Raw genomic sequence first — 14,766 nt, forward strand, 5'->3', positions numbered from 1 at the left:
TTGCTTCTGGTCTCAAAATGGTACCTATGTTGTAAAGTTCATTGTTGAAAGTACATTTTTATGGTCACAGGAATTATAGATACCTACCTTCTTTGTGTTTAAATACACTGAATACATTCTAATACTTCTATCAGATAAAGACCTACTTATATAAGAGGATTATAAAGTTTCACTATGTATCCTAATGTATGCAAGGCTGTTCTTGTTCCCCACACATAAAATACTCATCTCAGTATGCTTTTTACACTATTCCGAAAATCCATGCAAAGTGGGGAATGCCTTCCTTGACTCTTGAGCATTGATAATCCCTCCCATCTTAACTAGTGGGAAATTTAACTTTGTGCGATCTATCCTATGAGCGGTTTCACACAGGTAGCATACCAGGTGAGGCGAGGTTCCGGCCAGCCCGACACAGAGCAGTACAACCTGACCTTCTCTTTCTCCCACACAGTGTGGGACCGAGGTTTGATGACAAAGTCAGGGGCGTGAAGGAGGTGATCTTCATTCAACTTTCTTTGAAATGCCTCAGTTTCTTCCAGCTGAAAAAATTAAACATATTATCAAAATACTAATAAATCAAAGTAAAATAACAAATGCAACCCAAAGTTATTATTTTTCCACAAGGAGCCTTATTTTTGCATTTAGATAAAACATGTTCCCTTTCCCTCTCCACTCCCCCTTTTTAAACAGATGCACTTATTTAACTTCTAACATTCGCAGATTGAGCAACATATCTTATTTCCCTAAGGTGGATTCCTTAAGGTTCTTTAAATCATACTCCATGGAGTTTAAAACTATTAGGTCTGCCTTTCTTTGACCTATACATTTTAACATCTTTTTTCCTTGTTTGCTTTTGTTTCTCCCCAAAACCACATATTTCTTGATTGGAAACAAATAAATCTATACCAACATGCACTCATATAGGACTTGTTATGTGTATTTCTACTTTTGTAAGTTATATTAAATTGTCTTTTCTTAACTGTTTTTCTCAGCATCAGACGTTCTGCCTTTTCTCGAATCGCAACCTTCCTTGACTTCTTCTCAAACGTTTCCTCCTGCTGAAGCGCAGACGTGGACCGTTTAGAAGCTGTGGACTGTTTCGAGGCCATGGATTGTTTGGAGGCTGTGGACTGCTTGGAGACAGTGGACTGTTTGGAGGCTGTGGACTGCTTGGAGACAGTGGATTGTCGGGAGGCCATGGACTGTCTGGATGTTGTGATTCCTTCCTCACTAGCAAGACGATTCTTCTGAGCTGTATATGCAGCAGTTTCCTTAACCCTTTCTTCTTCTGCATCCATAATTCCAGTGACATGCACTTGGCTAAAACACAACAACAGCAAAATATAGATATGGTGGATGGCAGTGATAAGGTTGCCTAATTTTACTAAATTCAGAGCAGCAGATTTCAAGTAGAGTCCTTTGCCCAAAGAAAACCTGACACACAAAATCCTGGCAAATCGGGATTTAACTCCTCACACTACAATAATGGCCTTCACCTTAACAAATGACAATGATGATGATGATAATAGCTGTAATGATAACTATGATGTCCCTGGAGCTGTGCCAACTGCTTTTTACATACATTATCTCATTTAATAATTGCAACAACCCTGTGAGGTCATGTGTCTCATTTCTGTGGTCACTGGTGCTCACAGAAGTTAGATAATTTGCCCAAGGTTCACTGGACTGGTTTGCTTAGTGCATATAAATATGATTTAGTTTACCAGAAAGATTAAAGTTATGATTACCTTCCTAGAAAAGACTTATGGTAAAATGAGATATAGTTCGTGTGCTTTAAAGCCTGAGATACTGATATATGACTGTGTGCTTGATTTGTATGTGATCACCCAACGGTTTCAAGTCATTGCTCAGAGTTGTTGCATATAAAAATAAGTTCTAAATTTATATGGGATCCTTATACCTTCAGTGTTTCTTTTTAGGATAACAAATGTCGTGTATATTATGTGTGTGTATATATGCTGTATGTGTATATTCAATATGGCAATCTTCAGTTGTGTTTGCACATAGTCCTAATGAGAAGAAACGGTCAAACTCACAATCAGTGATGACATTTATCAAAGTGACTTGTTTTTGTTAATAACCAATGATGATGGCAAGTGGGAGACAGGAGGAAATATCCAAAAGTGTCCCCTAAAGTAATAGTTTATGATAGAATTTGTGTTGTGGTTTAACACTGTTTAAAATGTTTGGATTATTTTTCATCTCCTTCAAAACCTTTGCTGCAAACCGTGCATCAATGGTCTCGGTAAGCAAGCGTATTGATTATACGGAACATTCCCTTGAAACTCTCAGTCTCCTCAGAACTCTTAAAGCAGAACTGAACATTTACTTTCCTTAGAGAATGATTACTTCAAAATTTAAGGAGATGTTGCCATTGAATTAGCAAATTCCTGGCACCTGAATCCATAAAATTCGCTGAAGAATAGGATTAAACATTTCCCCCAACTTTGGAATTTCTCTTGGAATATTATTACTAGAAGTGCTGACTGAGCAACAAGATGATTCAACTTTGTTTCTTATTAAGCTTAGTTTAAGAAGAGTGAATTTTTCTTTGTCCTCTCTCTCTTCAAATATTAATAAGGAAATGCCTACTAAGTCAGTAATACATCTACCTTCAGTTCAGCCAAAAAAAAAAAGATAGAAGATAATCTTCTTTTGTTTGGATTGAGATAGGAAATGAATGAATTATTAATAAATGAACAAAACAAACTGTCTATATAGAGGTCAAAATACAAGTAGAGAGAGATTGAGATGAGCTGTGGAATATGATTCAATGTTATAAAAATTTATCATATTCTGTGCTAATCTTGCCCTGAGCTAAGACAACTCTAAGTAAGAGAGAAAGTCTAAGCTCATACTACTTCTAACAGTGGACATGTTGACGTAACTCTAGGGGAAAGGACAGAGTCATAGCCTCCTTGCCCTCTCCATTTAAAAATAAACCTAACCTAAAAAAAAAACAGTAATTATTTCACACAAGTACACTTTTTAAAAATATCTGTTTGACTCAGGATAGCAGGGACATTCTCCTTTAAGTAAATATAAGTGGATGCCAGTAATAACTCTTTTATAATCTGAGCACAAGAGCTAGACTGTGATGCCACCATGTTGACAAAAAGGCACTACTATAAATTAAAAGCCTCCCCAGCCCTCTGTCTCTGATGGTTTCAACTCAAAACCTGGTGCTAGCAATGTTAGTTTCTTTCTCTTCCTCTTCTTAGACTGTTATTACTGTCAGTAGCATTGTGGGGCATTATTTTCAACAGTAATGGAACATATGATATTAGATCCATATTTAAAAAAATAAAGAACTGTAAATAAAACCTAGGAGACCTTTTTTTTTTTTCAAATTTTCTTTTATCAGAGGTTATTTTGAGAATTATCATTTCTTGACACTGGCCTGAAAGAGACAACATGGTTTGGTGGGAGAGAGCAGGACGAAAACAAGGAGAGGAAGAAGCTTCATTTCATGACCCACAAGTGGGAAGAGGCAGGTAGGCAGATGGCTAGATTGATGGGGTATTTAAAAGACATTTTTAAACAGTGGGGAAAAGGGCAAAAACAATAATATTTTACTTCTCTAGCCTTGCCATCTCCCATAAGAGGTGAATGTGAATGTATATTAAACTAATTTAGTGAAGAGTTTAAGTTTGGGCCATTGTGCTTAGAAATATGAATACGTTTCTCCATAGTGTTCACTTTTAAAAATCAGAGCTATCAAAATAGACAAAAAGCTAACAGAATATTATTTACTCTTACCTCCCTAAATTGGTCTCAGAGCAATTATGATATTAGCCTCTAAAACAATTCTAAATGGAGCCATCAGAGAGCAATGGAAAGAAACAACATGGCCCAATAGAAGTAGGTCACCAAAAATCACCACCAAACTATTTCCCGGTGACTTTCAATCCAGATCCACTTTTTCATGGTATGTCCTGACAGTATCTGCCCTGAGAGAATGACCTCATTTTGAGTGTCATCTTAACAATGAGAATAATTCTCTATTGAGAGGAAAACAAACAGGGCAAGCCCAGAACATTCCAGCTGAACTTCAATCTTGGTGTCTCTGACAAGTTTCCTTTCATAACTATTTACCACTCAAGAACAAATGTCTACATCACAAATAGAGAAAATCGGCATTACACAGACTTGCGATGTAGTGATTCTTTTGTTTAAATTTTGACTCAAAATAATCTATTTTACATTAAACAAATATAAGGCAAGCAAATTATGAAAAACTTAGACTTTTTTTCTTCTTCATGAATAATAATTAAAAAAGCACATTGGCAACCAAAATATTTTCCATTTACCTAAACATTTCATCTGATATTTTTCAGTTCACCCAACATTTTACATTTTGGAACCTTTCTTTCTAATCTATCTCCAGTAACTAAGGATAATGTTCAATCACTAGCATCCAAAAGCTCTATTTCTGATTTCAACTGGTTACATAAGTAAGATTAAGTGTCTACTCACTCTCTTTTGCAATGCAGTAGCCTATCTACGTGAGGACAAAGATTTCTGAAAGGATTCCTTTTCATAACCAACACATCTCTCTCAGTTCAGGGTTCCAAGCTTCCTCAACTAAAGGACGTAGCAGAGTCCAGTACATAGTAAATACTCAATAAATGTTAGCTGTTACTATGATGGAGGCTGTTGCTGTTATCTAATCCGGCAACATTTACTCCCACTTTCTAACAACCAAAACCAGGGAGGAAAGCACACGCACCGTCCTGAGAAAACGGGCACCATATAGTTGCTTGGCAAGTTCTCCTTCTCCTCTCCAGACAGAAGGCTCTGCTTGGCTCTCTTTTGTTTAGGGCTTGACTTGGATGAATAATCTTCTAACACCAGACTGGAATCTGTAAGTCTAAAATAAAACCCCTAACATTAGACAAAAAACAAAAAAAAATGCATTTTAAATATTGAAAATAGTGATAAAAGGAGGTTGTAACTTGAGAGATGTTTTCACAGATTCCTAGATTTCCAATGTAACAATTATCTTTTCACTCTGGAACTAAAGTAGAGTCGGAAAGACCTCAAATAATGCCCTCTTTATAGGCATACAAGAAAACAGGTCTATAGAAATTTCATGGCTTTTTTTTTTTTTTTTTTTGGCCTAAAAGTTTTAAGGGAAAAGAGAAATGCTTTTAGAACAGTTCGGATATCCATTGTTGCTAAGCTAATGTTCAAACTTTCAGTAGTCTATATAAGCGGTTTTGATAGATTGTACATCCACATCCCTTCAGGAAATTGTTAGAAATGCAGAGTGTTCTGGGTAGGGGCCCAAGATTCTACATTTTTAACAGGGACCCCAGGTGATTCTGATGCACAGGGCCTAGGATCACACTTTGAGGAACATTATGTACTATAAACAGACTCCTCCATTTGAAGGAACACTGGGCTTACATCAAACGACAGCAGTAAAGTACCTGATGTGAACTCAGGCGGCTGGGTAAGCCAGAGAATTACAGGGGTCAGATAAAGAACACTTTGCTCAGTTCTGTTGTACACACATGTACGTACATGTTGTACATACTCTGAGGTAATGTTCTGATAAACCAAAAAATTTACTGGTGGGACAGAAAAGCAGAGCCTTAATCTAAAGTTCTTGACCTTAAATGCTTTTTCATATAAATATAAAATTCTGCATAAATTTTAGAAGTTCTCACACTCCCTGAAGTCCTTCAGCCCCTGATCCAAAAGATGCCAACAACTGGGGAAACTGGGTTTGGGCTGTACAGGAACTCTCTGTGCTATCCTTGTAACTTTTTTCAGTAAATCTAAAACTATTCTAAAATAAAAAGTTTAACATATTTTTAAAAGCCCCTGCTATAACATTTAAAAAAGAAAACCCAAAATACTCCTTATCCCCGCCATCATTGATCCCTAGTATTGGTGTGGTATGCCTGTTACTGTTGATGAAAGAATATTGAGGTATATAGTCTGTAGCTTGTATTGGTAATTTCTCCCCATATACCACTCTATTATTAACTCTGTTTAAGTGTCATACATTTGTACTAGTTCATGAGAGAATTTATTTATGTTTGTAGTGTTAATCAGTGACATACATGATTCTAAACAACCCCTTTCAACCAAATTCACTTACAATTCAGCTCTATTACTTAGAATGCCAATAACAAGCTACCCTCACCTTGATCCTTTTCCAAATATTTAAGTTCAACCTTGTTAAAAATTCTATACATATTGGGCAATTGCTCATCATTCTCTAGCTACTGTCAATCTCTAGGTAACCTGTCTTCTGTATTTCATGACTGTGAGTTTACTTATTCTAGTTAGTTCATATTAGTGAAATCATACAATAACTGTCCTTTGTGTTTGACTTATTTTACTCAACATTATGTCCTCGAGGTTCAAATATGTTGTCATGTGCTTCAGGACCTCATTCCTTCTTACTGCTGAATAGTATTCCATCTTATGTATATACCACATTTTGTTTATTCATTTGTCAACTGATGGACACTCAGATTGTTTCCATCTTTTGGCAATTGTGAATAATGCCACTGTGAATCGGTGTGCAAATGTCTGTTCATGTCCCTGCTTTCAGATCTCTGTAAGCAATAAAGTATTTTTAAATTAAGGTAAAAAAAAAAAAAAAAAAAAAAAAAAGCCCCTGCTATAGAAAAAAACTGAAGAGAAAACAAAGAGTGTGTTACATGGCATAGAAAAAGCAATCAGTCCACTTGAAACACGAAAATTCATGCCATTCAAAGCTTGACCATTTCTTTTTCCTTTTTTTTTTAACTTTATCAAAAATCAAAAGCAAACCAATAAAAAAAAAACCCCACAACATTTCAAACAAAACAAAGGATTAAGAAAAACAAATAACCTAAAATAACTACTTTGCTTCCAACATGTTCCTAACATACTCCAAACCATAACCAAACAATGGAAGAAGAAAAACAAATAATCTGAAACAACTACATGCAATTAACATGTTCCTACCATACGCCAAGAAAATTAACAAACCATAATCAAACAAAGGCATAAGAAAAATGAAATAAACTAAAAAAACTACATTGAAGCTAATTTTTTTTAATGCAATGGCTTTTTTTTACTTTATCAAAAAATTAAAAAAAAATTCAAACAAAACAAAGGAATAAGAAAAACAAATAACCTAAAATAAGCATTCCCATAACATTGAGATTACCCCCAATAGCTTATCTGTTCTCCCTTGACTAGCTGCTGTCTATCTCTAGGTCACCTACATTTTACAATATAAAATAATTCTTTTACATTTTTCAGAGAGTTCACATTAGTGGTAACATACAATATCTCTCTTTTTGTGTCTGGCTTATTTCACTCAGCATTATTTGACTGTTTCTTAAACTTTGAAAATCATATGGCAAAGCAAAGAGGATGACCTAAATCAAAAGAGGAAGATAGGCTATACATATGCATATTATAAAATGGATATAGAACAATGCAAGAACATTACATTGCATCCTCCACACAGACAGGCATTGCACAAACTATCAGCGCTTCGAGGAAGTGTCGCTGACACTAGGAATGGGAGCTGGGTAAGGAGACTGTCTTTTAACCCCCTGGAGTTGCAGCAATGGAAATGGCAAATCCCCTTGCACACTGATTTCCCCATCCCTCCCCCCAAGGGTGAACATCTAGCTCTTGTTCTGCGATTGGCATCAAAATCAAAGGTTAGAACCTTGAATTCAAGCTTATGTACTGGTTACCAATTGGAAGCCCTAGTGAAATCTGTTCCTGGCTGGCTGTTCAAGGCAGTAGCAAAATGACTGCATTCTGTATTCTAGGCAGGTCACAGAGTACATGCTGTGCTTTGCGAGTCTAAAGTTTAAAGCAGTGTTTTTCTTCACACCTGTGCTCCAATACTATGCAAATTTAAATTAATCATGGAACTTAAGAGTTTCATTTTGTTTTCTATCGTAGAACATTTGTATTTCTAATTCCTCTGTTTTCTGATTTTGCTCTTTTCTCTTTACTTTCATTCTAGTTGTCTACAGTCATATTTTCACGAGTCATATTTTTCCAATGTTTATCTACATCAAAACAGCTATGATTAATCATCTTTTTTGTTGTTGCTCCTTTTTCTGTCACTTTTCCTTTAAGCCAAATCTTTAAAAATGATGAAATTTTTATAAAGAACATGTCAGAATGTGACTATTACACAGGTAAATCACAGCAGCTGATTTTTAATAGTTAAACTTTATAGTAAAGATTCATAACACTACATCAGTTTCCATTTCATAATTCTTTTGGAATAAAAGACTTCATTAAAAGCATCATGATGTTATGTATTACATATTTCAGAAAGATCTCCATCTTTCTTACACTCTCTAGAGTATAAAGTCTAATAAAAGAAAAGTGTGAAGGATGATCTTTACTAAAGCAAATGTATCATGATGAAATCTTAGATAATGTTTAAATATTATGCCAACAGACTACTTAGAAATGTTAAGTCATTTATTGAAGCTAGCAAACAAAACTAAATCAGAGGAACACAGAGTTTTAAGGAACCGACTATGCAATAATCAAAGTACTAAGGGAATTATGACTTAACGGGTGAGTTGTCTGTTTGAGAGATGTAAAAAAAGGGGTAATGGATGTTGGTGATGGCAGCACAATATTGTGAAGATAACTGGTACCACTGAATTGTACATCTGAATGTTGTTAAAGTGGGAAAATTTGTGCTCTATATTGGTTAAATGCAATAAAAAGTTGGAAAACAACAACAAAAAAAAAACTAAGAGGGTATACATATCAAAGACACCAAAAAAGAAAGACAGCCAAGAGGAAAAGCAAATGGACAAAAAATAATAATAACAACATAACTATTTGGGAAAAAAAACCATCAATGGTCTATTTTTTATGATCCATTAATACTGATGTCTAACATTTTGCTCTATAGAATTTTAAGGTTGAATAGTGCTCTTAGAGAAGTTAAACAGAATGGGTAATATCTTAAACTTCTTTGAACTTAAATTGAAGAGCTAAATAAGGGCTTTTAGTTGTATCTAAATTTTGAAAAGAATCATCTGTCCAACAGCTCAGTCTCTGAGTAGACACTAAATTTGATGTGTATGGATCTGCATGGGTCTTTAAACAATTAAAACTATACTTAATGTTCCTTATGGACTCAACTTAAATCTCAGGACCCTCTGAGTTTCCATTTTCGAGGACATCAATGAAATTAAGGATTACATAAGGATTGCTTTGTATATGCATGTGTGTATCCATGCATATATGACTGTGTGTGTGGATGCATCTTTTTTTTACTCTACTCCTAATTGTGCTATGCCCCCTGTTGATACATCCATGGTTAGCAGATTTAAAAGAAACATCCTGATGTATGAGAAGTCATGAAATCTACGACCTACAGCACCACAGAGAAGGGACATAGCCAAGGTACAGAAAGTACTCTCTGGAGATAATCAGGAACTCAGAAATAGGCTTACATCAGTGTCCAATTCAAATATTGAACAAACAAACAAACAAAAAATACAACCTGCTGCACTTACAAAGTCACAATAAAGTGAAATCAGAGAAACAAGAGTGTAGTCCTTTGTAGCATCTCAGAGCTGGAAGAGATGTCACGGATATCTTCAGCAGACCCCTCATTTTATAGATGCAGAAACCAAGGCACAGAGGGTCATGAAACTCACCCATGTTCATACAGCAAGTATGCAGCTGAAGTGGGACCAGCACCCATTTCTTCTTGATTATCACGTTAGTGTTCTTTCCACCATGCCAGTGGTCTCCAACTTTTGTGATTTGACTACTCTCGATCAAAACAAATCAAGGGCATGCCCCAGTATATGTTTATTTGCTTGTTTGTTTCTAAGTTTCATGCAAACACTGTTGTATCAAAATTCTCACTATGAAACATTCAATAAATAGAAAAATTCAAAGATCAAAATCAATATTAAAAAAAAAAAAAGAATTACCAATATTTCTTCCTATACCTCCACGGTTTGTTTGCTTTCATGGACTCCACACTTTGGAGACCAAACACCTTGTCACACTGTCTCTAAGGACTGCAACTTTGATTTGCTACTCCTGAATTTATTCTTATATATTGGTTATGAAACCATCACAGTCCAGTTGAAAATACAAAGCATTAAAAAAAACTCATTAAACTTTACATAAAGTAAAATGCCAGTTCCTTAAAAGTATGTTCAAGGCACATATGTTGTAATTTGGGGAAATTGTCCCAGGTTTCCCAGGATAAGTAAATGTATTCATACTTACATTAAGGACAGTGAGGCTCTGCTTAATGGCCATATTATTTTCTAAAAATATTCTGATAAGCCTATCAGCACGTTGCATAAAAATGATGTGCTATGGGCACTGTCTTTGCTAACTGGGCTCCCAAACTCAGAGGCACCCATCCCTATATGTTCACAGTTAAACTGAAATCACTGGCTTCCCTCTCTGTCTTTCCTACTGTCTGTGACGACTCAAGCAGAGGGATGGTCTCAGCCATCTTTGTGTCCTCTGCACCATGACCAGAGCCTGTGACTGCCCAATAACCAACTCCTGTAATCATACCCCAGGCTCAGTGATTCCCAACCCAGGCCTCACATCAGAATCAGCTGAAGAGCTTTTACAAATGACCCACACAAAGGCAGGACTTCCATATGGTGCAGTGAGTAGTTCAGCAGTTCCTCTCCCTAAAAAGAAATGATCAAACAGGATACCACTGTCAAAAACAACCCATTCAGGGCTCTGAAAATCAACCAAAAGTATATGCTAAACTGAGAAGCGGTTATTCATAAAAAACCACTGAGCCTCAGGTAAGAACAGTGGGAGCCGGTGTGGCATTCTTGCACAGGGTCTCCCACTCCCCACTCCAGCTCAGTCGGGAGGTAGTCCTACTAGGGTGGGAAAAGCCAGGAAAACCAGATTGGCTGCCTGAGGGGGACTGCCTTGATTTCGGGTAGAGCATAGAAAAACCCACACCCAGGGACACTGTCAGTAACAGTAGCAATCCAGGTGGCAAACAACAAGGGTGAAAGATATATAGATAGATATAGATAGATAGATAGATAGATAGATAGACAGACAGACAAATACAGATAGATATAGATATAAAATCTCCTAAAATTTTTAAAAGAAGATTACATAAAACAATACTTATCACAGTGCATTGTTGGGCTTATAACAATAGACTTGTAATATATATTACAATAGCACAAAGGAGCAGAGAGGAAATGGAGCCACATTGGAGCCAAGTTTCTATATTTTACTTGAATTTAGTTTTAATCTGAAGTTGATAGTGATAAATTAAAATGTGTAATTAATTCCTAGAACAATCACTAAGAAAATAAGAAAAATATATAGTAAAGCAAAAATATATAGTAAAGCAACAGAGGAATAAAAGTGGTATACTAACATCTATTTAATACAAAACAGGGCAGTAAAAGAGGAACAAAAGAACAAAAAAATGCTTGAGATACACAGAAAAAAATAAAGTGGCAGACATAAACCCAACTGTATCATTAATGACATTAAATGTAAATGGACTAAACTCCAAGGAATGGGCAGAGATTGTCAGAATGGATTTTTAAAAATCCAACCATTTGCTGCTACAAGAGACTTGCTTTAGATTAAAAGACACATATGGGTTAAAGTTAAAGGAAGTAAAAGGTATACCATGCAAATGGCAACAATGAAGTGGCTATATTAATATTAAACAAAATAGACTTAAGTCAAACATTACTGGGGACAAAAAGGGACATTTCATAATAACAAAAGGGTCAATTCTTCAGGAAAATAAAATAAATATAAATATATATTCACTGCAGTAGATTGAATAATGTTTCCCACAAAGATGTGTGCAAGTCCTAACACCCAGTCCTGTGGGTATGAACCCATTTTTAAGTAGCATCTTCAAAGATCCTATTAAGGAGAGGCCAAACTGAATCAGAGTAGGCCTTAATCTGGTATGACTCAAGTCCTTATAAGCAAAGGAAATTTGGACACAGAAGTACAAGCCATATGAAGAAACAGAAAGAGACAAATCGCCATGTGCTGGAGGCAAAGATTGATTGCCAGCAATGCTACAGACTTCGGAAAATGCATGACCTTCTGATACTTTGATTCTGGATTTCTAGCCTCCAAAACATGAGCCAATAAGTTTCCACTGTTTAAGCCAACTAGTTTGTGACAGTGGTCATAGCAGCCCTAGCAAAGAAAGACATGCACCTAACAAAGAAACCCAAAATACGTGAAACAAAAAGTGACAGGACAGAAAGAAGAAACTGATAATTGAAAATTAATAGTTGGAGACTTCCATACCCTGAGCAACTGATAGAATAGACAAAAAAATTTAGCAAGGATATAGGAGACTTGAATAGCACTATCAACCAACTTGACCTAACATTTCTAGAACACACCACCCAATGACAGCAGAGTATTCACTCTTTTCAATTTTTGAATTTGAATATTCAATTATCCAGAATTTATTACATGCTATGCCATAAAACAATCTCAATTTAAAAGGATTAAAATTGTACAAAATATGTTTCCTGCTGATAAGAATCAACAACAGAAATTTAGAAAATCCTCAAATATCAAGAATTTTAAAAAGCATTTCTAAGTAATCAATGGGTCAAAAAATAAATCATAAAGGAAATTAGAAAATACTTTCAACTGCATGAAAATGAAAACACACATTTCAAAATGTACAGGACACAGCTAAAACAGGGCTTAGAGAGAAATGTCTAGCTTTAAGGGTCTATATTAGAAAAGAAGAAAGATCTCAAACTAAAAACTTAAGCTTCTACCTTGGGAAATTAGAAGAAAAGATTAAACACAAAGCAAGCAGAAGGAAAAGAAACAATAAAATTACAGCAGATAATAAGAACAGATAAGCTACAGTGGGTAAATTTAACATTCTGGGAATGCCCAGGAATGACCATGGCTTGTTAATTTCTGGTGGGTATGGTAGGAACAAGTTCACAGAAATGTTGCTATATTAGGTTATTTTCTTGGGGTAGAGAAAGAACATGTTGGAAGTAAAGTAGTTATTTTAGGTTAGTTGTCTTTTCTTATTCCCTTGGTTTGTTTGAAATATTTTTTTATTGTATTTTTTTTTATTTTTTTTATATAGTTAATAGTTCATTTAAAAAAAAATAAAAAAATATGCAGAGCCCCCCTGAGGAGCTGGGGAGAATGCAGGGGTGTTGGGCTTCCCCACCGCAATGGCTGCTGATGTGCTCACAGACATTGGGGACTGGCAGTTTGATGGGATGAGCCCTCTATCACGGGACTTGTCCTTGGGAAGCCTGTTACGGCAAAAGAGATGCCAGGCCTGCTTATAATTGTGCCAAAGAGCCTCCTCCCAAATGCCTCTTTGTTGCTCAGATGTGGCCCTCTCTCTCTAGCTAAGCCAACTTGGCAGGTGAAATCACTGCCCTCCCCGCTATGTGGGATCTGATACCCAAGGGAGTAAATCTCCCTGGCAACGTGGAATATGACTCCCGGGGAGGAATCTAGACCCTGTATTGTGGGATAGAGAACATCTTCTTGACCAAAAGGGGGATGTGAAAGGAAATGAAATAAGTTTCAGTGGCTGAGAGACTCCAAAAGGAGTGAGAGGTCACTCTGATGGGCATTCTTACCAAGAATATAGATAACCCTTTTTAGGTTCTAATGAATTGGAATAGCTAGCAGTCAATACCTGAAACTATCAAACTACAATCCAGAACCCTTGACTCTTGAAGACGACTGTGTAACAATGTAGCTTATGAGGTGTGACAATGTGATTGGGAAAGCCATGCGGATCACACTCCCCTTTGTCCAGTGTATGGATGGATGAGTAGAAAAACGAGGAGGGGGGAACTAAAGGAAGAATGGGGGGAGGACAATTTGAGTGTTCTGTTTTTACTCTTATTTTTTTAATTCTTGCCTTCACTTTTTCTGGTACAAGGAAAATGTTAAAAAAAATTGATTGGGGTGATGAATGAACAACTATATGATGGTAATGTGATCAATGGATTATATACTTTGGATGATTGTATGGTAAAAAAAATCAATGATATAGAAAAGAGAAAAACAATAGATTAGATTAGTGAAACAAAAGCTGCTTCATTGTCAACAGAATTGACAACACTTTAGATTGGCTATGGGGGGGGAGAAAGAGAGAGAGAGAGGGAGAGAAAGAGAGAGACAGAGGGAGAAATTATCAAAATCAAGAATAAAAGAACAAGCTGAGGTCACAGTGGCTGAGTCGAGAGACTATCCTGGAGGTTTCTTTTATGCAAGCTCTAGCTAGACACCACCACCCCCTCCTGGAAAAAAAAAAAAAAAGAATGAAAGAAGAGACATCATGACCAAACCTAGAAATTAAAAGAATCACTAGGGAATGCTATAAACAACTTTATGCCAACAAATTGGACAATTTAGATGAAATAGACAAATTCGTAGAAAGAATCAAATTACCAACACTTATTCAAGAAAAACAGAAAATATGAATAGATCGGTAACAAGTAAATACATTGACTTAGCAATTTTAAACCTTCCCACAATGAAAAACCCACACCCAAATGGCTTCACTGATTAATTTTATCAAATATTTTTAAAGGAAACAATACCAATCAATTCCAAATTCTTTGAAAAAATAAAGGGAACACTTCACAGCTCATTCTAAGGGACGCCTAGTACCTGACAATAAAGCCAAACAAAGATGTTATAATAAAAGAAAACTACGGACTTATATCCTTCATGAACATAGTTACAAAAATCCTT

At 35.9% G+C, this 14,766-nt stretch overlaps 1 protein-coding gene across 6 annotated transcripts in view; it reads right to left on the reverse strand.

The window, feature by feature from the left end:
• The window catches only part of MYOM1 (myomesin 1), a 214,765-nt gene that overhangs the window by 124,325 nt on the left and 75,674 nt on the right, over positions 1-14,766 (reverse strand). For all 6 annotated transcript variants that reach the window (XM_037806345.1, XM_037806341.1, XM_037806347.1 and 3 more), the window contains 3 exons: positions 4,751-4,891; positions 981-1,320; positions 382-539 (listed from right to left, as the gene is read on the reverse strand). In XM_037806345.1, coding sequence (XP_037662273.1) covers positions 382-539; positions 981-1,320; positions 4,751-4,891 — 639 coding nt within the window. The remainder of the gene's footprint in view (positions 1-381; positions 540-980; positions 1,321-4,750; positions 4,892-14,766) is intronic.

This window comes from Choloepus didactylus, chromosome 16, assembly GCF_015220235.1.
Source record: "Choloepus didactylus isolate mChoDid1 chromosome 16, mChoDid1.pri, whole genome shotgun sequence".
Lineage (NCBI taxonomy): Eukaryota > Metazoa > Chordata > Mammalia > Pilosa > Megalonychidae > Choloepus > Choloepus didactylus.